A 27,017-nucleotide genomic window follows, 5' to 3' on the forward strand; every position below is an offset into this window, starting at 1 on the left:
GTACACAATAAGGAAGGATTTTGAATCCCGGGTAAGACTCATACCAGCCACACCAATCACACTGTACAACTTGAGATCTGAACCCAGTTAACAGCATGATAACAGAGGAGCCTCTGAAAAGATGGCTTCCAACAATAATAACCCGATTTTTGTAATAATAACTATGTACAAGTATTGCAGACAATCCGCACTTGGGATGGGCGCCCAGCATCCACTACGGACAACGAGAAATAGAATTATCGGTAAGTAAATTCTTATTTTCTCTGACGTCCTAAGTGGATGCTGGGGACTCCGTCAGGACCATGGGGATTATACCAAAGCTCCCAAACGGGCGGGAGAGTGCGGATGACTCTGCAGCACCGAATGAGAGAACTCCAGGTCCTCCTTAGCCAGGGTATCAAATTTGTAGAATTTTACAAACGTGTTCTCCCCTGACCACTTAGCTGCTCGGCAGCGTTGTAATGCCGAGACCCCTCGGGCAGCCGCCCAAGGTGAGCCCACCTTCCTTGTGGAGTGGGCATTTACAGATTTTGGCTGTGGCAGGCCTGCCACAGAATGCGCAAGTTGAATTGTGCTACAAATCCAACGAGCAATCGTCTGCTTAGACGCAGGAACACCCAGCTTGTTGGGTGCATACAGTATAAACAGCGAGTCAGCCTTTCTGACTCCAGCCGTCCTTTAAATATATATATATATATTTTTAAGGCTCTGACAACGTCGAACAACTTGGAGTCCTCCAAGCCGCTAGAAGCCGCAGGCACCACAATAGGTTGGTTCAGGTGAAACGCTGATACCACCTTAGGGAGAAACTGAGGACACGTCCGCAGTTCTGCCCTGTCCCAGTGGAAAATCAGATATGGGCTTTTGTACGATAAAGCCGCCAATTCTTACACTCTCCTGGCCGAAGCCAGGGCCAGTAGCATGGTCACTTTCCATGTAAGATATTTCAAATCCACCGATTTGAGTGGCTCAAACCAATGGGATTTGAGAAATCCCAAAACTACATTGAGATCCCACGGTGCCACTGGAGGCACAACCGGGCTGTATATGTAGTACTCCTTTGACAAAAGCTTGGACTTCAGGAATTGAAGCCAATTCTTTCTGGAAGAAAATCGACAGGGCCGAAATTTGAACCTTAATGGACCCCAATTTGAGGCCCATAGACAATCTTGTTTGCAGGAAATGTAGGAATCGACCCAGTTGAAATTCCTCCGTCGGAGCCCTCTCCTTCAGGATCCGGCGTTCAACCGCCATGCCGTCAAACGCAGCCGCGGTAAGTCTAGAGGTAGAGTGCACGGATCCTCCGTGCGCATCTCTTGAAGTTCCGGGTACCAAGTCCTTCTTGGCCAATCCGGAGCCACGATTATTGTTCTTACTCCCCTTCGCCTTATAATTCTCAGTACCTTGGGTATGAGAGGCAGAGGGGGGAACACATACATTGACTGGTACACCCATGGTGTTACCAATGCGTCCCCAGCTATTGCCTGAGGGTCTCTTGACCCGGCGCAATACCTGTCCAGTTTTTTGTTGAGGCGGGACGCCATCATGTCCACCTTTGGTTTTTCCCAACGGTTCACAATCATGTGGAAGACTTCTGGGTGAAGTCCCCACTCTCCCGGGTGGTGATCGTGTCTGCTGAGGAAGTCTGCTTCCCAGTTGTCCACTCCCGGAATGAACACTGCTGACAGTGCTATCACATGATTTTTTGCCCAGCGAAAAATCCTTGCAGCTTCTGCCATTGCCCTCCTGCTTCTTGTGTCGCCCTGTCTGTTTACGTGGGCGACTGCCGTGGTGTTGTCCTACTGGATCAACACCGGCTGACCCTGAAGCAGAGGTCTTGCCAGGCTTAGAGCATTGTAAATTGCCCTTAGCTCCAGTATATTTATGTGAAGTGAAGTCTCCAGGCTTGACCACACTCCCTGGAAATTTCATCCCTGTGTGACTGCTCCCCAGCCTCTCAGGCTGGCATTCGTGGTCACCAGGACCCAGTCCTGAATGCCGAATCTGCGGCCCTCCAAAAAGGTGAGCACTCTGCAACCACCACAGAAGAGACCCCCTTGTCCTTGGAGACGGGGCTATCCGCTGATGCATCTGAAGATGCGATCCGGACCATTTGTCCAGCAGATCCCACTGAGAGGTTCTTGCGTGGAATCTGCCGAATGGAATCGCTTCGTAAGAAGCCATCATTTACCCAGGACTCTTGTGCATTGATGCACTGACACTTTTCTTGGTTTTAGGAGGTTCCTGACTAGCTCGGATAACTCCCTGGCTTTCTCCTCCGGGAGAAAAACCTTTTTCTGAACTGTGTCCAGAATCATCCCTAGGAACAGCAGACGTGTTGTCGGGATCAGCTGGGATTTTGGAATATTTAGAATCCACCCGTGCTGTTGTAGCACTACTTGGTATAGTGCTACTGCGACCTCTAACTGTTCTCTGGATCTTGCCCTTATCAGGAGAACGTTCAAGTAAGGGATAATTAATACGCCTTTTCTTTGAAGTAGAATCATCATTTCAGCCTTTACCTTGGTAAAGACCCGGGGTGCCGTGGACAATCCAAACGGCAACGTCTGAAACTGATAGTGACAGTTTTGTACCACGAACCTGAGGTACCCTTGGTGTGAAGGGCAAATTGGGACATGGAGGTAAGCATCCTTGATGTCCCAGGACACCATAAAGTCCCCTTCTTCCAGATTCGCTATCACTGCTCTGAGTGATTTCATCTTGAACTTGAACCTTTGTATGTAAGTGTTCAAAAGATTTCAGACTTAGAAATAGGTCTCACCGAGCCGTCCGGCTTCGGTACCACAAACAGCGTGGAATAATACCCCTTTCCTTGTTGTAGTAGGGGTACCTTGACTATTACTTGCTGGGAATACAGCTTGTGAATAGCTTCCAACACCGTCTCCCTGTCGGAGGGAGATGTTGGTAAAGCAGACTTCAGGAATCTGCGAGGAAGAGACGTCTCGAATTCCAATCTGTACCCCTGTGATACTACCTGCAGGATCCAGGGGTCGACTTGCGAGTGAGCCCACTGCGCACTGAAATTCTTGAGACGACCCCCCCACCGGACCTGAGTCCGCTTGTAGGGCCCCAGCGACATGCTGAGGACTTTTCAGAAGCGGAGGAAGGCTTCTGCTCCTGGGAAGGAGCTGCTTGCTGCAGTCTCTTACCCTTTCCTTTGCCTCGGGCAGATATGAATGGCCTTTTGCCCGCTTGTTCTTATGAGAACGAAAGGACTGAGGCTGAAAAGACGGTGTCTTTTTCTGTTGGGAGGTGACCTGAGGTAAAAAAGGTGGATTTTCCGGCTGTTGCCGTGGCCACCAAGTCCGATAGACCGACCCCAAATAATTCCTCCCCTTTATACGGCAAACTTCCATATGCCGCTTGGAATCCGCATCACCTGACCACTGTCGCGTCCATAAACTTCTTCTGGCAGAAATGGACAGCGCACTTACCCTTGATGCCAGAGTGCCAATATCCCTCTGTGCATCTCGCATATAAAGAAAATGCATCCTTTAAATGCTCTATAGTCAATAAAATATTGTCACTATTCAGGATATCAATATTTCCAGTCAGAGATTCCGACCAAACCCCCCCAGCACTGCACATCCATGCTGGGGCGATTGCTGGTCGCAGTATAACATCAGTATGTGTGTATATACTTTTTAGAGTATTTTCCAGCCTCCTATCAGCTGGATCTTTGAGGGCGGCCGTATCAGGAGACGGTAACGCCACTTGTTTTGATAAGCGTGTGAGCGCCTTATCTACCCTAGGGGGTGTTTCCCAGCGCGCCCTAACCTCTGGCGGGAAAGGGTATAATGCCAATAACTTCTTTGAAATTAGCAACTTCCTATCGGGGGTAACCCACGCTTCATCACACACTTCAATCAATTTATCTGATTCAGGAAAAACTACAGGTAGTTTTTTTCACACCCCACATAATACCCATTTTTGTGGTACTTGTAGTATCAGAAATATGTAACGCCTCCTTCATTGCCGTGATTATGTAACGTGTGGCCCTACTGGAAAATACGTTTGTTTCTTCACCGTCGACACTGGAGTCAGTGTCCGTGTCTGTGTCTATGTCGACCGACTGAGGTAATGGGCGTTTTAAAGCCCCTGACGGTGTTTGAGACGCCTGGACAGGTACTAATTGGTTTGCCGGCCGTCTCATATCGTCAACCGACCTTGTAGCGTGTTGACACTATCACGTAATTCCATAAATAAAGCCATCCATTCCGGTGTCGACTCCCTAGGGGGTGACATCCCATTACAGGCAATTGCTCCGCCTCCACTAACATCGTCCTCATACCTATCGACACACACGTACCGACACACAGCACACACACAGGGAATGCTCTGATAGAGGACAGGACCCCACTAGCCCTTTGGGGAGACAGAGGGAGAGTTTGCCAGCACACACCAAGGCGCTATAATTATACAGGGACAACCTTATAGTAAGTGTTTTCCCTTATAGCAGCTTAATATATATTAATATCGCCAAAATATGCCCCCCCTCTCTGTTTTAACCCTGTTTCTGTAGTGCAGTGCAGGGGAGAGCCTGGGAGCCTTCCCACCAGCGGATCTGTGTGGGAAAAATGGCGCTGTGTGCTGAGGAGATAGGCCCCGCCCCCTTCACGGCGGGCTCTTCTCCCGGTTTTTTCTGTAATCCTGGCAGGGGTTAAATACATCCATATAGCCCAGGGGCTATATGTGATGTATTTTTAGCCAGTAAAGGTAATTACATTGCTGCCCAGGGCGCCCCCCCCAGTGCCCTGCACCCTCAGTGACCGCGGTGTGAAGTGTGCTGAGAGCAATGGCGCACAGCTGCAGTGCTGTGCGCTACCTTAAGAAGACTGGGACGTCTTCAGCCGCCGATTTCTGGACCTCTTCTCTCTTCAGCATCTGTAAGGGGGCCGGCGGCGCGGCTCCGGTGACCCATCCAGGCTGTACCTGTGATCGTCCCTCTGGAGCTAGTGTCCAGTAGCCTAAGAAGCCAATCCATCCTGCACGCAGGTGAGTTCGCTTCTTCTCCCCTTAGTCCCGCGTTGCAGTGAGCCTGTTGCCAGCAGGACTCACTGAAAATAAAAAACCTAACAAACTTTTATTCTAAGCAGCTCTTTAGGAGAGCCACCTAGATTGCACCCTTCTCGGCCGGGCACAAAAACCTAACTGAGGCTTGGAGGAGGGTCATAGGGGGAGGAGCCAGTGCACACCACCTAGTGGTCAAACTTTTAATTTTGTGCCCTGTCTCCTGCGGAGCCGCTAATCCCCCATGGTCCTGACGGAGTCCCCAGCATCCACTTAGGACGTCAGAGAAACAATATAACCCACCCAAATCTAACTCTCTCTGCAAATGTTATATCTGCCCCCCTACAGTGCACATGGTTTTGCCCAACTGCTAAAAAATTTCCTGCTGCGATCAACTCAGAATTACCCCTATGGTTTTGCCCAACTGCTAACAAATTTGCTGCTACGATCAGGTCTGAATTAGGGCCCTCATTCCGAGTTGTTCGCTCGCTAGCTGCTTTTAGCAGCATTGCACACGCTAAGCCGCTGCCCTCTGGGAGTGTATCTTAGCTTAGCAGAATTGCGAACGAAAGATTAGCAGAATTGCGAAAATAAATTTCTTAGCAGTTTCTGAGTAGCTCCAGACTTACTCCTACATTGCGATCAGTTCAGTCAGTTTCGTTCCTGGTTTGACGTCACAAACACACCCAGTATTCGCCCAGACACTCCCCCGTTTCTTCAGACACTCCCGCGTTTTTCCCAGAAACGCCAGCGTTTTTTCGCACACGCCCAGAAAACGGCCAGTTTCCGCCCAGAAACACCCACTTCCTGTCAATCACAGTACGATCACCAGAACGATGAAAAATGTAAAATAACTAAGCGCATGCGCTCTGCGAACCTTGCGCATGCGCAGTAAGCGACTAATCGCAATATAGCGAAAATCGGCAACGAGCGAACAACTCGGAATGACCCCCCAGGCCCATAGTTATAATGAATTTTGACTTTGTAAAGAATTCTTACTTGAATTGGGATACGGTTGTTAGGTCGACACAGTTTAGGTCGACAGTCATTAGGTCGACGTGGTCATTAGGTCGACATGTACTAGGTCGACAGGTCGACATGAGTTTTTCACTCCCCCCCCCATTTTTTGGACTATTTCATACTTGATGATCCATGTGGACTACAATTGGGAACGGTAACCTGTGCCGAGCGCAGCGGTAGCGGAGCAAGGCACCTTGCCCGAAGCATGGTGAGCGAAGAGAGCCATGTGAGGGGACACGGTGCACTAACTGGGGTTCCCCGTCACTTTACGAAGAAAACACCAAAAAAAAGTCCAAAAACCCATGTCGACCTTTTAACCTGTTAACCTAGTACATGTCGACCTATTCCCCTGTCGACCTAATGTATGTCGACCTTCCATGGTCAACCTAATGACTGTCGACCTAAGCTGAGTCAACCCAATGACCCATACCCCTTCAATTGTATTACATGTATATTCTCCTCTGCTGAGGTATGGATTATAGGGTTGACCGGGAAAAGGTTGACAGTCACTAGGTCGACCTCAAAAGAACAACACACAACAGGTCGACGTGTGTTAAATTTCGACATGGAAAAGGTTGACACAGGAAAAGTTTGGCATGAGGGTTTTTTGTGTGTCGGTTACTCTGTAAAGTAACCGGAAACCCCAATTAGTGCACCACATCCCCTTGCATGGCTACGAGAAAGGTGCCTCGCTGCTCTCAACACAGGGTACTATTCCCAATCGTAGTCCACGTGGATGGAATAGTATGAAAAATGTGAAAATTTAAGTTTTTTTGTTAAAAACCCATGTTGACCTTTCCTGCGCTGTTAGGGGTGCTGTCCTGTGCCGTTAGGGGTGCTGTACAGGGTTACTGTACAGGGGTGCTGTTCATGGGGTACTGCTGCCCTATGCTGTACAGGGGTGGTGTCTTGTGCTGTTAGGGATGCTGTACAGGGGTGCTGCTGTCTGTGCTGTTAGAGGTGCTGTACAGGGGTGCTGTCCTGTGCTGTTAGGGGCGCTGTCCTGTGTGCTGTAAAAATAAAGGGGTGCTGTGGCGTTGTGCTGTGTGAGGTAAAAATAAAGGGGCGCTGTCCTGTGCTGTTAGGGGTGCTGTACAGGGTGTTGTCCTGTGCTGTACAGGGGTACTGCAGTCCTGTGCTGTCCTGGGGTGCTGTCCTGTGCTGTTAGGAGTGCTGTACAGGGGTGCTGTCCTGGGGTGCTGTAAAAATAAAGGGGCACTGTCCTGTGAAATGGAGAACAAACATTTGGAGTAAAAAATAGTGAAAGATCAGGAACCACATCCTAGTACTAGTGCTGAAGCTGCTTCCACCAGTCATGACATTGACGATGCAATTCCATCAACATCGTCTGCTAAGGCCAATGCCCAATGTCATAGAGGGCACATAAAATCCAAGAAGCAAAATTTAATAACCAAATAAAAAATTAAATTATCTGATGAGAAATACTGGCGTTAAGCCATTCATGACACGAATTGGCAAGGAAAGGCTAAGGCCTTGGCCTATGTTCATGACTGGTGGCTCAGCTTCTCATGAAGATGGAAGTCCTCCTCCATCTCGAAAAAGTAAAAAAAATGAAGCTTGTTTAAGCACAGGAAACAACTGTGCATTCAGAGATATCACAAATCCCCAAGGAGAGTCCAAGTATGTCTGCAGTTGTGATGTCTAGGCCTGACCTTCCCAACATTGTATTGGAAGAGTAGGCTCCTACCATCATTTGCACGCCCTCTGCAAGTGCTGGGAGGAGCACCGCCAGTCCAGTTGCTGATATTGAGACTGAGGATGTCACTGTAAAAGTACACCAGGATGAGGAGGATATTGCTGTAGCTGGTACTGAGGAAGAAGTTGACGATGAGGATTCTGATGGTGATGTGGTTTGTTTGAATAAGGCACCGGTGCAGACAGTTGATGCCCGTGGGATGAAAAAGCCCACTGTCATGCCTGGGCAGAAGACTAAAATATCCACTTCTTCGGTCTGAAATTATTTCTAACCAAATCCGGACAACTACTGTCTTGCCACATATAGCCTTTGTAATAGCGTAGTAAGTAGGGGTAAGGATGCTAGCCACCTAGGATCATCCTCCCTTATATGTCACCTGCAGCGCTTCATCATAAGTCATTGTCAAGTTCAGAAACTAAGCAGTCCAGTGACACCTAAATCCTTTTTTCCTGTTGTATCCAAGCACCTGCAATCCACACCACCAACTGTTTCATCGTCAATTTCTTTCTCATTCAGGATATGAAGTTGTCCTGCAGGCCATGTCACTGGTATGACTGACTCCTCTCCTATCCGGGATTCCTCCAGAGGATCCTTGAGTGCTACGCCTACTGCTGCTGTTTTTGCTGCTGGGAGTCGATCGTCATCCCAGAGAGGAAGTCGGAAGACCACTTGAACTACTTTAACTAAGCAATTGACTGTACAACAGTCCTTTGCGAGGAAGATGAAGTATGACAGCAGTCACCCTGTTGCGGATTACTGAGGCCATAACAACTATGCTGGTGTTAGACGTGCGTCCGGTATCCGCCATTAGTGCAGTGGGATTTGGATAGTTGAAGGACGTACTGTGTCCCCGGTACCAAATCCCATCTAGATTCCACTTCACTAGGCAAGCGATTCCCGGACTGTACAGGGACATTAGGAAAAGTGTCCTCAAAAATGCAGTTGTACCCACTGTGCACTTATCCATGGACATGTGGACAAGTGGAACAGGGCAAACTAAGGACTACATGACTGTGACAGCCCACTGGGTAGATGTATTGCCTTCCGCAGCAACAACAGCAGCGGCACCAGCAGCAGCATCTCACAAATGCCAACTTGTTCCTAGGCAGGCTACGCTGTGTATCACCAGCTTCCATAAGAGGCACACCACTAAGAACCTCTTAGAGAAACTGAGGGACATCATCGCACAATGGCTTACCCCACTTAGACTCTCCTGGGGATTTGTATTATCTGACAACGCCACCAATATTGTGCAAGCATTACATCTGGACAAATTCCAGCATGTCCCAATTAATTTGGTGGTACAGAATGTTTTGAAAAATGACAGGAACATGCAGGAGATGCTGTTGGTGGCCTGCAAAATTTCGGGCCACTTTCAACATTCAGCGACTGTGTGCTGAAAACTGGAGCACCAGCAAACACTCTTGAACCTGCCCTGCCATCACCTCAAGCAGGTAGTAACGAGGTGGAATTGAACCCTCTATATGCTTTAGATGATGGAGGAGCAGCAAAAGGCCATTCAAGCCCATACATCCACCTATGACATAGGCAAAGGAGGGAGGGGGGATGCACCTGACTCAAGTGCAGTGCAGAATGATCGCCGTGTTGTGCAAGGTTCTCCAACCCTTTGAACTTGCCAAATGTGATGTCAATTCAGACTGTGCAAGATTGAGTGAGGTCATTCGCCTCATCAGGCTTTTTGCAGAAGCAGCTGGAGAAACTGAAGGAGGAGCTAAAATGGAGCGATTCCGCTAAGTATGTGGGACTTGTGGATGGAGCCCTTCATTCCCATTGCCAGGATTCATAGGTGGTCAATCTGTTGAAATCAGATCACAACATTTTGGCCACTGTGCTCATTCCTAGGTTTAAAGCTTACGTTGTATCTCTCTTTCCAGCTGTCTGTAGAGGTGCAAAGACCTGTTGGTGAGAAAATTGTCAGCTCAATCAGAATGTGACATGTCAACAGCTCCTCCCTCATTTTCTCCCGCAACTGTGCCTGTGAGTAAAAAAAACTTACATTTTCTAGCTGACTCGGTGGCAGTGATGCAGGGCAGTCTGGAGCAAGTTTTGACATCTGGTCTGGACTGAAGGCACTGCCAACAATTACTGACATGTCTACTGTCACTACATATGATGCTGTCACCATTGAAAGAATGCTGGAGGATTATATCGGTGACCACATCCAAGTAGGCATGTCAGACAGTCCGTATGTATACTAGCAGGAAAAAATAGGATTTTAATACCTAACTTTAAATCCTTTTCTCTTAGTCCGTAGAGGATGCTGGGGTCACATCAAGAACCAAGGGGTATAGACAGGATCCACAGGAGACATGGGCACTTTAAGACTTTCAAAGGGGTGTGAACTGGCTTCTCCCTCTATGCCCCTCCTCCAGACTCCAGTTATAGGAACTGTGCCCAGGGAGACGGACATTTCGAGGAAAAGGATTTATTGTTAAACTAAGGTGAGATACATACCAGCTCACACCTCAAGCACGCCGTACAACATGGCATTTAACACAACGCAAGTCAACGGCATGAACATCATCAGCAACAGGCTGACTATAACCGTAACACAACATGTGTGTAACCACAACTAATAACTGCAGATACAGTACGCACTGGGACGGGCGCCCAGCATCCTCTACAGACTAAGAGAAAAGGATTTACCGGTAGGTATTAAAATCTTATTTTCTCATACATCCTAGAGGATGCTGGGGTCACATCAGGAACCATGGGGTTATAACAAAGCTCTAGAACGGGCGGGAGAGTGCGGATGACTCTGCAGCACCGATTGACCAAACATGAGGTCCTCATAAGCCAGGGTATCAAACTTGTAGAACTTCAAAAAGGTGTTTGAACCCGACCAAGTACCTGCTCGGCAAAGTTGTAATGCCGAGACCCCCCGGGCAGCCGCCGAGGACGAGCCCACCTTTCTGGTAGAATGGGCCTTCACCGATTTTGGTAACGGCAATCCAGTCGCAGAATGAGCCTGCTGAATTGTATGACAGATCCAGCGCGCAATAGTCTGCTTGGAAGTAGGAGCCCCAATTCTATTGTGAGCATACAGGACAAACAGGGCCTCTGTTTTCCTAAACTGAGCCGTTCTGGCGACATACATTTTCAAAGCTCTTACTACATCGAGAAACTTCGATTCCAGCAAGGCGTCAGTAACCACTGGCACCACAATAGGTTGGTTCAAGTGGAACGACGAAACCAGTTTCGGCAGAAATTACTGACGAGTCCTCAATTCTGCTCTATCTTCATGGAAGATCAAATAAGGGGTCTTGTGAGACAAGGCCGCCAATTCAGACACCCGCCTTGCGGATGCCAAGGCCAACAGCATGACCACTTTCCAAGTAAGACATTTAAACTCTACCTTCTGCAAAGGTTCAAACCAATGAGATTGAAGGAACTGCAACACCACGTTAAGATCCCATGGTGCCACAGGGGGCACAAAGGGAGGTTGGATGTGCAACACGCTTTTCACGAAGGTCTGAACTTCTGGAAGGGAGGCTAATTGTTTTTGGAAGAACACCGATAAAGCTGAAATTTGAACTTTAATTGAGCCCAACTTTAGGCCCGCATCCACACCGGCTTGTAGAAAATGGAGAAAACGTCCTAACTGAAATTCTTCCGTAGGAGCCTTCCTGGATTCACACCAAGACACGTACTTTCTCCAAATACGGTGGTAATGTTTAGACGTTACTCCCTTCCTGGCCTGAATAAGAGTGAGGATAACTTCCTCGGGAATACCCTTCCGGGCTAGGATCCGGTGTTCAACCTCCAAGCCGTCGAACAAAGTCGCGGTAAGTCTTGGAACACACACGGCCCTGCTGTAACAGATCCTCCCTCAGAGGAAGAGGCCAGGGATCTCCTACGAGTAATTCCAGAAGATGCGGATACCAAGCCCTTCTTGGCCAGTCTGGAACAATGAGGATCGCTCGAACCTTTGTTCTTCTATTGATCTTTATCACTTTTGGAATGAGTGGAAGCGGAGGAAACACGTACACCGACTGAAACACCCACGGTGTCACTGAAGTTTCTTGTTGAGGCGAGACATCATCATGTCTATTTGAGGAATTCCCCAAAGACTTGTCACTTCTGCAAAGACCTCTTGATGAAGACCCCACTCTCCTGGATGGAGATCGTATCTGCTGAGGAAGTCTGCTTCCCAGTTGTCCACTCCTGGAATCAAGATCCCTTACAGAGCGCTTGTATGCCTTTCCGCCCAAAGGAGCACCTTTGTGGCCTCTGCCATTGCCGCTCTGCTCTTTGTTCCGCCCTGGCGGTTTATGTACGCTACTGCTGTTATTTTGTCCGACTGAATCAAGACGGGCCGATTGCGAAGAAGATGTTCCGCTTGCAGAAGGCCGTTGTGAATGGCCCTTAACTCCAGAACGTTTATGTGTAGACACATTTCCTGGCTTGACCATCTTCCCTGGAAGCTTTCCCCCTGCGTGACTGCTCCCCAGCCTCGGAGACTCGCATCCGTGCTCACTAAGCTCCAGTCCTGGATCCCGAACCTGCGTCCCTCTAGGAGGTGAGAGCTGTGCAGCCACCACAGGAGTGAGATTCTGGTCTTGCAAGACAGGGTTATCCTTCGGTGCATGTGCAGATGGGACCCGGACCACTTGTTCAACAGGTCCCACTGAAACACTCTGGCATGGAATCTGCCAAACTGAATGGCCTCGTAGGCCGCCACCATCTTTCCCAGCAACCGAGTGCATTGATGGATCGATACTCTTGCTGGTTTCAGCAATTGTTTGACCAGGTTCTGAATTTCCAGAGCCTTTTCCACTGGAAGAAAGACTCTCTGTAATTCTGTGTCCAGAATCATTCCCAAAAACGACAGCCGTCTCGTTGGAACCAACTGTGATTTTGGCAAGTTTAGGAGCCAACCATTTTGCTGCAGAATTGTCAGGGAGAGCGTAATGTTCTGCATCAATTGGTCCCTGGATCTCGCCTTTATCAGGAGATCGTCCAAGTACGGAATAATCATGACTCCTTGTTTGCGTAGGAGAACCATCATTTCGGCCATTACTTTGGTGAAAATCCTCAGAGCCGTGGACAGACCAAACGGCAACGTCTGAAATTGGTAATGACAATCCCGAACTGCAAACCTCAGGTTAGCCTGATGTGGAGGATAAATGGGAACATGCAAGTAGGCATCCTTTATGTCTACCGACACCATAAAATCCCCCTCCTCCAGACTGGAGATCACTGCCCGGAGAGATTCCATCTTGAATTTGAATTTTTTTTAGGTAGAAATTGAGGGATTTGAGGTTCAGGATTAGTCTGACTGAGCCGTCTGGCTTCGGGACCACGAACAGGCTCGACTAAAAGCCTTCTCCCTGTTGCGACGGGGGAACCCTGACAATGACTTGATTGTGACACAATTTTTGTATACCACCTCCCTGTCTGGAAGAGAGGGGGGATGTCTTGAAACTCCAGTTTGTACCCTTGGGACACTATTTCTAAAACCCATGGGCCAGGGCCGAATGAGCCCAGAACTGACTGAAGAGCCTGAGACGTGCCCCCACCGGTGCGGACTCCCGCAGGGGAGTCCCAGCGTCATGCGGTGGACTTGGCAGAAGCCAGGGAGGACTTTTGCTCCTGGGAACCGGCCACGGCCGGTGATCGTTTACCTTTTCCCTTTCCTCTCGTAGTAAGGAAGGAAGACCCTCAGCCCCTTCTGTATTTATTGGGCCGAAAGGACTGCATCTGATAGTGGTGTGCTTTCTTTTGTGGGGCAAGCACATAAGGTAAAAATGATGACTTACCCACGGTAGCCGTAGATACCAAATCAGCTAGGCCGTCACCAAACACACCACCCTTATACGGTAGAGACTCCATAGCTTTCTTAGAGTCAGCATCAGCATTCCATTGATGAATCCACAATGCTCTCCTAGCTGAGACTGCCATGGCATTGGCTTGTGATCCCAAGAGGCCAATATCTCTCGCAGCTTCCTTTAGGTAGACTGCAGAGTCCCTGATATGACCTAGTGTCAAAAGAATGCTATCCCTATCTAGGGTATCCATTTCAGATGACAAGTTATCTGCCCATTTTTCGATAGCACTACTCACCCACTCAGATGCAATGGCTGGTCTGAGTAGCATACCCGTGGTGACATAAATGGATTTCAATGCATTTTCCTGCCTACGATCCGCAGGATCCTTTAGGGCTGTCGTATCAGGGGACGGGAGAGCTAACTTTTTGGACAGCCGTGACAGAGCTTTGTCCACAATTGGGGGTGACTCCCATTTTTCCCTATCCCCAGAGGGAAACGGATACGCCATTACAATCCTTTTGGGAATCTGAAACTTTTTGTCAGGACTTTCCCAAACCTTTTCACAAAGTGTGTTCAGTTCATGAGAGGGAGGAAACGTTACCACAGGTTTCTTTCCTTTAAACATACAGACCCTAGTATCAGGAACAGTAGGGTCCTCAGTGATATGTAATACATCTTTTATAGCCACAATCATGTACTGAATGCTCTTTGCCAGTTTAGGATCTAATCTGGCATCACTATAGTCGACACTTGAGTCAGTGTCCGTGTCGGTATCCGTGTCTGTTAGTTGGGCAAATGAACGTTTTTGTGACCCCGAGGGGGTCTGGACTTGAAACGACACATCCTCTACGGATTTCTTCCAAGCCTGGTTCTGAGACTCAGATCTATCCAATCTTTTATTTATCAGAGCCACATTTGCATTCAAAGCACTCAAAACATTTACCCAATCAGATGTTGGCGGTGTCGACAGGGTCACTCCCACAGCCGTTTGTGTCCCTAATATAGTCTCCTCCTGGGAAGAGCACTCCGCCTCAGACATGCCGACACACGTTCACCCACCACACGCAGATACACTGGGCCTATAGGGGACAGACCTACAGTAAAGCCTGTCAGAGAGACACAGAGGGAGATATTGCCAGCTCACACCCCAGCGCCCAAACCTGGTCTGTACACTACAGAAAATGTCCCAGACCTGCAGCGCTTTTATAAATTACATACAATGCACCAAAATCACTGTGCCCCCCCCCTCCCCGTTTTGCACCCTGCAACTTGTACAGCAGTGTGAGGAAGGACCAGCGTCTCTGCAGCCTGTGTAAAGAAAATGGCGCCGGGCTGTGTGCTGTGAGGACTAAGCCCCACCCCCGTAATGGCACGCTTCTGACCCGCTCTTTCTTAAACTTTTTTATACTGGCGGGGGTCCGGACAGTGCCCTGGCACTATGTCCGCTCTTGCCAGACAACCCTGCACCCTGTAGTGCCTCTGAGTGTGGGAGCATGGTGCGCAGCGCGGCCGCTGTGCGGTACCTCAAAGCCGTCACTGAAGTCTTCTGATCTTCTTCTACTCACCTGTCTTCTGACTTCTGGCTCTGCAAGGGGGGTGACGGCGGGCTCTGGGAACGAGCATCTAGGCGTACCTAGCGATCAGACCCTCAGGAGCTAATGGTGTCCTGTAGCCAAAGAAGCAGAGCCTTTAAACTCACAGAAGTTTGTCTGACTTCTCTCCCCTAAGTCCCACGAAGCAGGGAGACTGTTGCCAGCAGTGCTCCCTGAAAATAAAAAACCTAAAATAAACTCTTTTCAGAGAAACTCAGTAGAGCTCCTCAGTGTGCATCCAGTCTGCCTGGGCACAGATTCTAAACTGGAGCCTGGAGGAGGGGCATAGAGGGAGGAGCCAGTTCACACCCCTTTGAAAGTCTTAAAGTGCCCATGTCTGCTGTGGATCTCGTCTATACCCCATGGTTCTTGATGTGACCCCAGCATCCTCTAGGACGTATGAGAAAGAGGCAATTTGGAGGCCCTTGCACAAACTGGCTTTATTTTACCTACATTGCCCCCCTCCAGTGTGTACTCCATAAGAGTGTTTAGTTCAACCGGTAACTTTGTCAGCGATCAGCATAGGAGGTTACTTCCACAAAATGTGGAGATGATGTTCATCAAAATGAATTATAAATTCCTCCAGGAAGACCTTTACCAGCAGTTGCATCCAGAAAATACACAGGGACCTGTGATGTTGGATTCCAGCGGGGACGAATTAATACTCTGTGAGGATGTACACACTGAAGGGGTGAGGAATCGGAGGATGAGGACGACATCTTGCCTCAGTAGAGCCAGTTTGTGCAAGGAGAGATTAATTGCTTCTTTTTTTCTGGGGACCCAAACAAACCAATCATTTCAGCCACAGTCGTGTGGCAGACCCTGTCGCTGAAATGATTGATTTGTTAAAGTGTGCATGTCCTGTTTATACAACATAAGGGTGGGTGGGAGGACTCTAAGGACAATTCCATCTTACACGTCTTTTTCTTTGTCTGCCATATCATTCCAGGGGTGTTGTCCTTTATGGGGTGCTGCCCCTCTGCCCTATAAGTCCAGAGGTGCTGTCCCTCTGCCATTTACATCCAGGGGTGCTGCTGCCTGTCTGCTGTGTTGTGTAACTAACTAGTTAGCTGGTTGAAGATGTACTTCAGTACAATCCGGACAATTGTGAGATAAGGGCAGAAGTCAACTGAAAGATGCAGTCCATAGTCCTGGAGCAAGGCTAAAGAGACAGGGGTGCTGTCCCTCTGTCCTATCAGTCCAGGGGTGCTGCCCCACTGCCGTTTAAGTCAAGGGGTGCTGCTGCCTATCTGCTGTGCTGTGTAATTCTCCAGGGGTGCTGCCTGTGCTATATAAGTCCAGGGGTGTGGACTATTTGCTGTATAAGTCCAGGGGTGCTGCCTATCTGCTGTATAAGTCCAGAGGCACTGCCGTATAATTCCAGGGGTGCTGCTGTACTTCATCCTAGGTTTAAACTAAAGCCTAGAGCAGAATATGAAACAAGCTTCAACATCACAACCAGATTTGTGAAAATATATAGCCGCAAAGGTGGAAATGGAAATTCCAAGTTTGACAAAGTGTTTTCCAATAAACATACAACTCTGAGTACAAAATGGGGAGAGGCCACATTTGTGGCCAAAGTCAGTCAAAAGAGACAGAATGTGCCTTATTGAATGCACGCTCTGTTTGTAACAAATTAACATCCATCCATGACCTCTTCATATCTCACAACTTTAATCTGCTGGCTATAACAGAAACATGGCTCACACAATCAGACACTGCCTCCCCTGCAGCACTGTCACATGGTGGTTTCCACTTCTCACACACATCTAGGCCTAATAATAGTAAAGGTGGTGGGGTCGGAATCTTACTGTCACAGTTTTTCACATACACTGTTCTACCTCAGGTTCCACTCGCATTCACCTCATTTGAAGTTCACTCGATCAGGATTTTCACCCCCTTCTCTCTGCATGTTGCAGCTATCTATCGCCCTCCTGGGCAACCTAAACAACAATTTCTAGAAGATTTCTCTGCCTGGCTCCCACACTTCTTATCCTCTGACATCTCCACCATCATTATGGGCGATTTCAATATAGCTCTTGACAGTCCACAATCTGTTCATGCATCCAAACTCCTCTCTCTAACCTCCTCTCTTGGCCTAACCCAATGGTCCGACTCCTCTACTCACCATGAGGGCCACTGCCTTGATCTTGTGTTCACCAGGCTCTGCTCAGTTTCCGAATTCACTAACACTCATTTCCCTCTCTCTGATCACAACCTGATCACCTTCACAATCTCTTCTATTACTTTAAATTCTAGGACACTAAAACCAAGCAAGCCTCCTCTAACCCGCAGAAATACTAACAATATACATTTTCAACAACTTTCCACTTCTCTGCAACAACTGCTCTCACCAATCTCTACATTTACTACACCTGACACTGCTGTATCACACCTGCACCAGACCCTAGAGAGTGCCCTTGATGAAGTGACTCCAGCTACCCATCACACTCCACGTAGGCTTAGATGCCAACCATGGCACTCTAAATCAACAAGACACCTACAAAAACTGTCACGTAAAGTAGAACGTCAGTGGCGGAAATCTCAGAATCCAAGTGACTTTCTCACATATAAGACTACCTACCACTCCTATCGTCAGGCCCTGGACACTGCCAAACAAACATATTTCCAATCTCTCATCTCTTATCATGCCAACAACCCCAAGCGACTTTTTAATACATTTAAATCCCTTCTTTACCCTCCCTCACCTCCCCCACTAGCTACTATCAGTGCACAAGAACTTGCTTCCTACTTCAAGGATAAGATTGATAAAATCCGAGATGAAATGGTATGCTCTAACTCAGCCAGTGACCTGCTCAATTCCCTACCTGAACCCTCTGGCACTTTCTCTTCATTTGATCCCACAAGTGAAGATGAAGTATCAACACTCTTTTCATCCTCCTATTCCACTACCTCTCCTCTTGATCCTATACCCTCACAGGTCAGTAAAACTTTGTCTCCTGTGCTTATCCCAACCTTAACTAAAATCTGTAATCTCTCTCTCTCTACTGGTATCTTTCCCTCTCTGTTTAAACATGCAGTCATTACTCCCATTCTAAAAAAACACAACTCTGACCCAAACACACTCTCTAACTACCGTCCCATTTCTCAGCTACCCAGTTCCTCCAAACTACTTGAGAGGCTTGCCTACACTCGCCTTACACACTTTCTTAACTCGCACAACTTATTGGATCCACTTCAGTCAGGCTTTCGTGCCCAACACTCCACAGAGACGGCACTGACCAAAGTAGTGAATGATCTAGTCACTGCTAGATCAAAAGGCCATTACACACTACTTATTCTTCTAGATCTCTCTGCTGCTTTTGACACTGTTGACCACTCTCTTCTCATACAAACACTACAATCCCTAGGTCTTCAGGACACAGCCCTTTCTTGGTTCTAATCCTACCTATCTAATCGCTCTTTCAGTGTTCACTTCTCTGACTCTACCTCCTCTTCTCTACCTCTATCAGTTGGAGTACCGCAAGGCTCAGTCTTAGGTCCTCTGCTTTTCTCAATCTATACCTCCTCTCTTGGTAAACTAATCAGCTCCTTTGGATTTCAGTATCATTTGTATGCTGATGATACTCAAATCTACCTATCCTCCCCAGATTTGTCACCACCAGTATTGGCTCGTGTCACTGGATGCCTGTCTGCCATTTCATCTTGGATGTCATCTCGCCACCTCAAACTCAACATTTCCAAAACTGATTTAATTATTTTCCCACCAGCTAAGAGTAGTTACCAACCTGATATCTCTCTAACTGTTGACAATGCAACTATCCACCCCACCCCACAAGCTCGTTGCCTAGGTGTCACCCTTGACTCTGAACTGTCCTTTGTTCCACACATTCAATCTGTCTCTAAATCATGTTACATGCACCTTAAAAACATATCCAAAATACGCCCTTATCTTACACAAGACACTGCAAAAACTCTAATCCATGCACTCATTATCTCCCGCATTGATTATTGTAATAGTCTCCTTACTGGTCTTCCCAAACATAGGCTATCACCACTTCAATCCATTTTAAATGCAGCTGCGAGGCTAATCTTCCTCGCCAGACGTTCTTCATCTGCTGATCCGCTCTGTCAGTCCCTCCATTGGTTACCGGTATTCTACCGTGTCAAATATAAAATACTTTTACTTACATACAAGGCTATTAACCAAACTGCACCATCATACATCTCCTCACTCATCTCAAAATATCTCCCTACCAGACCTCTCCGCTCTGCTCAAGATCTGCGTCTCTCATCCACATGTATTACCTGTTCCCACTCAAAATGACAGGACTTTACCCGGGCTTCACCCACTCTGTGGAATGCACTCCCACGCACAATAAGACTCTACTCTAGTCTCCAAACCTTTAAACGTTCTCTGAAAACTCATCTCTTCAGACAAGCCTACCAAATTTCAGACCCACACACATAACCTTCACAGCTTCCCTATCAAGTTACATCCCCTCTGTACAGTCCACATAAACTCACATTTTGTCTTCCAACATTGCTGGGTGATCATATCATATACAACCCATTAAGAACCTAGCAACCTGGGGAACCATTATGTGACAGGTAGCATCTACTGGCCTGCACGGATTGATGATGTGAAAGACGGAGCAGTGAAACCCCCACCCAACAAGTACCCTATATTTTTCTACCCACGAAACGTAAGTGACGAATGCATCCCGCTATCGCCTTCCCCATGCCTCAGCAGCATCATCCCCCACTAACACTTGTTGCTTCACTCACCAATTCACACAAACATGCTATTAAAAAATGCATATGCTGTATGTGCATATTGCTAAAGGGAAGTGAACTAGTTCTCATTTATTAACATTTCTTTTTAGAAATTTAAATACATTTTTACCAAGAATTGAATCATGTGAGATGGCTGTTATCATATGATGAAAGCAAATTTTATTATCTGGGGTATTTAGCAGAAGATGAGTACAGGTGATATAGCAGATCTTTTTCCTTCATTCAGCTAAAACTGGGCATACGCTATACAATTATCTGGCAGATAGGAATGAAAATCTGGTGATGGATGCAGGGGCAAACGCAAGATTTTTATTGGGGGGGGGGTTTCCATAAAACACACACATAGCACATATGTATATGTCTCGCATTCATCACATATCACACATGTATATTCTTTGGTGGACTGGAGGAACTTGGAAGGAGTGCAGGAGAGGTGGGAAAAACTGAAAAGTGCAATACTAAGTTCAACTGACCTTTGTATCAAAATGGTTAGGAAAAGCACCAGGAAAAGGAAGCCAGTGTGGTTCACAAAAGAAGTATCAACTAGTGTGAAAGCAAAAAAGATGGCTTTTAGGAAATACAAACAGACTCAAAATAATAATAATGACAAAGAGGTGTATTTTGACAGACGGAAGGATGCTAAGAAAGTGATTAGACGTGCAAAGGCAGAAGCTGAGGAAAAAATGGCCCAGTCGGTAGATAAAGGGGGCAAAACTTTTTTAAGTATATAAGTGAAAGGAGAAAATCAAATGGAGGAATAATAACACTTAAGACAGAGAGTGAGCATCTGGTAGAGGGAGACAAGGCAATAGCAGGTCACCTAAATAATTATTTTTGCTCTGTATTTACTACAGAAGAAGGGAAGGGGCCACAGTTAAGCTGCAAGGACATTCATAAAAATAAGGTAGATGAAAGTACATTTACAGAGGAGAAGGTCCTAACTGAACTTTCAAAATTAAAAGTGGATAAATCAATGGGACCAGATGGGATACACCCAAGAATACTCAAAGAGCTAAAAGATGTGCTGGTTACACCTTTAACAGAATTATTTAACCAGTCACTAAATACAGGTGTTATTCCAGAGGACTGGAAAAGAGCAAATGTAGTTCCACTGCACAAAAGTGGAAGCAGGGAAGAAGCAAGTAACTACAGACCAGTAAGCATTACATCAGTAGTAGGGAAAGTAATGGAAAAACTATTAAAAGAAAGAGTTTTGGAATATCTTAAATCAAACAACTTACAGGATCCAAAACAGCATGGATTTACTGGTGGGAGATCATGCCAAACAAATCTTATTTACTTTTTTGACTCTGTGACGAAAATAATAGATCAAGGTGGAGCTGTAGATGTAGCATATCTAGACTTTAGTAAGGCATTTGACACTGTCCCACATCGCAGACTGCTAAATAAACTTGAAAGCATGGTGGTGGATTATAAAACAGTTAAATGGATAAGAACCTGGTTGCAGGATAGGAAACAGACAGTTGTAGTTAATGGAGTGCAATCTATGGAGGGAAATGTTACCAGTGGAGTACACCAGGGATCTGTACTTGGTCCAGTTCTCTTTAATATCTTTGTTGGTGACATTGCAGATGGTATTGAAGGGAAGGTATGCCTTTTTGCAGCTGATATAAAGATATGCAACAGGGTAGACACACCGGGAGGGGTAAAACAAATGATTGATGACCAAGCTAGGCTTGAGAAATGGTCAAGAACGTGGCAACTACAGTTTAATACTAAAAAATGCAAAATCATGCACTTGGGTCTCAAAAACCCAAAGGCTAAATATAGTATCGAGGGTACTATAATGGAAACTACTGAGGAGGAAAGGGAGTTAGGAGTCACTATTTCAAGTGACTTGAAGGCAGGAAATCAATGCAACAAAGCAATGAGAAAGGCAAGTCAGATGCTTGGTTGCATAGGGAGAGGAATCAGTAGCAGGAAAAAAGAAGTGATAATGCCACTGTATAGGTCATTGGTGCGGCCCCATCTGGAATACTGTGTCCAGTTCTGGAGACCATATCTCCAGAAGGATATAAATACATTAGAGAGTGTACAAAGAAGGGCAACTAAAATTGTGCATGGCCTACATCACAAAACTTACCCGGAAAGGCTAAAAGATCTTAACATGTATAGTTTGGAGGAGAGAAGGGAAAGGGGGGACATGATAGAAACTTTCAAATATATCAAGGGTCTTAACAAAGTTCAGGAGGGAAACATTCTTCAAAGGAAGAGAAGTATTAGAACTCGAGGACATACACTGAGACTGGAGGGGGGGAGGTTCAGGGGAAATTTAAGGAAAAATTACTTCGCAGAAAGGGTAGTGGATAAGTGGAATAGTCTCCCATCAGAGGTGGTAGAGGCTAAGACTGTAGAGCAAATTAAACATGCTTGGGATAGGCATATGAATATCCTTACAAAGAATGAAGGTTCAAAAAGGGTTGAGATTGCCTAAAAGATAAAAAAAAAAAAAAAAAAGGGGCAGACTAGATGGGCCAAGTGGTTCTTATCTGCCGTCAAATTCTATGTTTCTATGTTTCTATCTATCCTTGTGTATCAATGCCTATTTCCCTATAGATTGTAAGCTTGCGAGCAGGGCCTTCCTACCTCTGTCTGTCTGTCTGTCTGTCTTTGCCCAGTTTTGTTCTATAATTGTTGTTCTAATTGTAAAGTGCAACGGAATATGCTGCGCTATATAAGAAACTGCTAATAAATAAATAAATAAATAAATAAAATATATGTCTGCCATATAATTCCAGGGGTGCACTGTTTGAACCTGCTTATCTCTAGTAGATATATCTTCTAGTTTGCAGTGTGTACCCAGCATTAGAGAGAGGTTCTTCTCATTATTTCATGTTAGGGACTCAAATTAATGGTTCCAATTAGTCAACCTTAATTTTGATTTATTAATGTTCCACATTTTGGGATTATTTACAAGATGCATATTTGTTGTACATGGTTCTTTTCCTTTATTTTGTTAATGTTTTCTCCTTAATAATTGGACAATGGGGGTCATTCCGAGTTGTTCGCTCGCTAGCAGATTTTAGCAGCATTGCACACGCTAGGCAGCTGCCCTCTGGGAGTGTATCTTACTTAGCAGAATAGCGAATGAAAGATTAGCAGAATTGCGAATAGAAAATTCTTAGCAGTTTCTGAGTAGCTCCAGACCTACTCACAGATTGCGATCAGCTCAGGCCGTTTCGTTCCTGGTTTGACGTCACAAACACGCCCTGCGTTCGGCCAGCCACTCCCCCGTTTCTCCAGACACTCCCGCGTTTTTCCCTGACACGCCTGCGTTTTTCCGCACACTCCCAGAAAACGTCCAGTTTCCGTCCAGAAACACCTACTTCCTGTCTATCACACTCCGATCACTTCAACGATGAAAATTCTTAGTTCGGACGTGAGTAAATCTACTAAGTTTTGTGTTAAAATACTTAGCGCATGCGCACTGCGTACCATGCGCACTTTAGCCTTAATTGCTCCGTTGTGAAAATCGTCAACGAGCGATCAACTCGGAATGACCCCCAATGTAAGGTCTGCGTAGGGTTATCGCAAGACCTTGCGGTGTTAGAATGGAGTTTCAGTGATATTGCATTGCAAAATGAAATCTCACCTTTCCAGTGCACTGCAGCACTAGATGGGCCATGAGCTCCTGTGATGCACAAACAGTTACTGAATAAGGGCCCAGTATGGAGTCTTATGGTGGCTTACAGTCAGGAAGCTGTCTGGCTTGCCAGGCTGAGGCATGCTGGAGGCACAGAGGTTAGCATTGCTTTCTCCCACAGTCCTACTTGTAGTATGAAAAGAGTTTGGACTGTAGAGTAGAGATGGCTACTGACTCACTGTCTCAACACAGTGACTCGAATCATCAGGAAGTATGAATGATTCGAGTCACTCACTGTTTAATGAGTCGAGACAGCTGCAGCAGTAGCCTCTCTCAGCCAGAGGGAGGAAATTCAGTGTGTCCTTCAGTCAGTGTCTTCTGCTGAGTGTCTTTAGCTGTGATTGGCCAGAGGCTATACCAGGTGACACCCAGTGGGAGTGGGGAGGAAGCAGTCACGAGTCACGACTCACAAGTCAGTGAGTGCTGTGCTGCTCTGCCTGATCCATTTCATGAATCATGATTCATCCTGAGTCTGCCAGTGAGTTGAGACAGTTGTACACTGTGTAGACTCAGTGACTCAGTGGATGGATCTGATTCATGCAGTATAAGCCTGCAGGAGGTGGAGCCCCTGTGGTACAGGGCTCTCAGCTCAGTGTTCCTGCTCAATGTGATTGTGGGTGGCAAACTCCCTGGAGGCTAGATAGTGGATAATATAATAAATCTAAGGCCACCTAAAAAAAAGCCCACCTTAAATCATCCAATTAGCAAAGTATGCAAAGTAAAAAAAAATGTTTTTATTTGGTTTAGTTACAGATTGAATGATGTGTTGCATGGCTGTTAAGCTTTCTCTCCTCAACCAGAAGTAATGTGCATATTCTGTAACTAGTATGCAATAAGTGGTTATTAATAATATATCAACATAACAGTGAATCTATGTTAATATATTATTAACAATCAGTGCATAAGCAGCTGCCTCCCCCAGATACACTGCACACAATCACTGCAGCTGAATAACTCCCTCCATGAGTCCAGCACTGATCCTCCAGCACTGGCAACTCACTGATTCATGTGCAGTCTCTGCAATACATTAAAATACAAATGAGTCATGACTCATGTGCCAAGACACTGACTCGAGACACTTCACTGAACTGAGTCATGTGTCTCAACTCAGTTCAGTGAATCACTTTGCCCATGACTACTGTAGAGTGGTAAGCTCCACTAGGGCAGGGGCTGAATAACAAAAACGTCACTGCACAGTCCTGCTTAGTACTGTACTGAACCCACCTGAACTCAACGTACCCACTAGGGCAGGGGCTAAATAACAAAAAATTCACTGCACAGTCCTGCTTAATACTATACCGAACCCATCCAAACTCAACTTACCCGATCCAGGGCTGCTGTGGGGGCTCACGAGGGGCTGCTAATACATCTAAGGGGCTGCTTTATTTAAAAATAAAATATGAATAAAATAAACAAGACACACCAGTATGATCACATGCGTGTAACTGGGACACACAGGTATGCTCACATGCGTGTAACTGGGACTCACAAGTATGCTCACATGCGTGTAACTGGGAGCTGTGAAAAATGAAAATAAGGCATCTGCCTCAAAATATGTAAATAAAAATGCAATAAAAAAAATGGAGAAAAAGGAACCCACAATATTTTCACAAAATAAGTCTCCAGACTCCGTGCATGGGAAAATGTCCAATCAGGCTTTGGCTCCTAGTTTTTCAGTTTATCCAGTAATGTGGTAATTATACATTTGCTTGGTTAAAGGGCCTAATTCAGAGTTAATCGCAGCAGCAAATTTGTTAGCAGTTGGGCAAAACCATGGGCACTGCAGGGGGGCAGATATAACATGTGCAGAGAGAGTTAGATTTGGGTGGGGTGTGTTCAAACTGAAATCTAAATTGCAGTGTAAAAATAAAGCAACCAGTATTTACCCTGCACAGAAACAAAATAACCCACCCAAATCTAACTTTCTCTGCAAATGTTATATCTGCCTCCCCTGCAGTGCACATGGTTTTGCCCAACTGCCAACAAATTTGCTGCTGCGATCAACTCTGAATTACCCACAAAGTCCTTTCTGTTCCACACCAATATAGGAGTGGAGGTGAAAGCCTGTGTGTTGTTCCTGATTGCGTGTGTCTCTCGAATTTTGAAAAACCTTCTTGACACTGTCCTCTTCCTCTTGCCTCTTCTCATAATGTGAAAAGTAATCAAATATGGAGATGAGATTTTTGTAGCTAGCTATGATTCGGAGAACTTGGCAAGCTTTTTCTAGGGGGACCACCTGTCGCTGAAATGATGGGGTCATTAAACTGTGCATGTCCTGCTTAAACAACATAAGGGTGAGTGGGAGGGCCCAAGGACAATTCCATCTTGCGCCTCTTTTTTATCTTTGCATTATATGCTCTTTGGGGCCTAGTTTTTAAAACTGCCACCCTGTCTGCCACTGCAGTGCCACTCCTAGATGGGCCACGCGTTTGTGCCGCACACTTGTGTCGCTTAGCTTAGTCATCCAGCTACCTCGGTGCAACCTTTGTGTGAGGTGTTCAGAATAGACTGGAAATGAGTGGAAATTAATCTTATTGAGGTTAGTAATACTGTAGAAACAAAGAGAAAAAAAATAAATTCTGTGATTGGAGCTGGGTTTTTTTTTCTTGTAAATACAGATCTAAGACCAAAAAGGGAGGTTTTGGCAAAACCAATCCACATCCAAAACACGAAAGGAGATCCAGATCCAAAACCCAAAGCCCAAAAAGTGTCCGGTGCACATCTCTACTTTATATGCAGATTGATGAAATCCTGTCCATAATATTGTTTTTATTCAGTGAGCTCTGGCAGTTTAAAGAGCAATAATATGAAGTTCTTTTGTATATCACAAATCAAAATTATTTTCCACTTTTAGCAAAACAGAGCACTTCAACTGATTAATAATGTACCTGTGTTGACTTTTATTTGTTAGGTTTTACGTCCATATTTTTATAGAATTGCCTCTCTGTTTGTTTACCAAGAATAGTGTAGTATTGTGTGTCCACCACCGGGTGTTGCTGTCGAGGCACCATTCTGTCTGGATTTATGGGATATTGCCAGTGATGAGTTAATTCCGCCTTATTAGCTGCACCTGTTGTGCAGGTAGTTGACTCCTTTCTCCGAGACATTGAGTTGCTGGTGTTTGTTGTTAGGTTTTGTGCCTGTTCCTGCATATGGTAATCTTCCTGTGTCTGCTGCTGGGATCTTCCTGAATTCTGAATATCATTTTTCTGCAGTCTGTTCATGATTTATGCTTGGAACTTGAACAATGTTCATTTGCCTGCCTACTGCTGACTCACATTTGTATATACTTTCTGGATTACTTTGTCTGCTTACTTAAGACTGTTCCCGAGTTTGATTTCTACTTTCCAGCCTACAAAGGCTCAGTAAAACCTGCATTCATGTGTGCTGTTGTGTAACCTTTTATGCAATTGCAGCTGTTTTGAATCTGTGTTTGTGTTTTTGCA

The 27,017-nt window shown here is 46.1% G+C and overlaps 1 protein-coding gene across 1 annotated transcript in view; it reads right to left on the reverse strand.

Moving 5' to 3' along the window:
* The window catches only part of LIN28A (lin-28 homolog A), a 130,950-nt gene extending 104,155 nt beyond the window's left edge, over positions 1-26,795 (reverse strand). Inside the window, exon 1 of the mRNA XM_063951745.1 lies at positions 26,528-26,795. Coding sequence (XP_063807815.1) covers positions 26,528-26,795 — 268 coding nt within the window. The remainder of the gene's footprint in view (positions 1-26,527) is intronic.
* Between the last annotated feature and the right edge of the window lie 222 nt (positions 26,796-27,017).

This window comes from Pseudophryne corroboree, chromosome 2 (genome assembly GCF_028390025.1).
Source record: "Pseudophryne corroboree isolate aPseCor3 chromosome 2, aPseCor3.hap2, whole genome shotgun sequence".
Taxonomy (NCBI): domain Eukaryota; kingdom Metazoa; phylum Chordata; class Amphibia; order Anura; family Myobatrachidae; genus Pseudophryne; species Pseudophryne corroboree.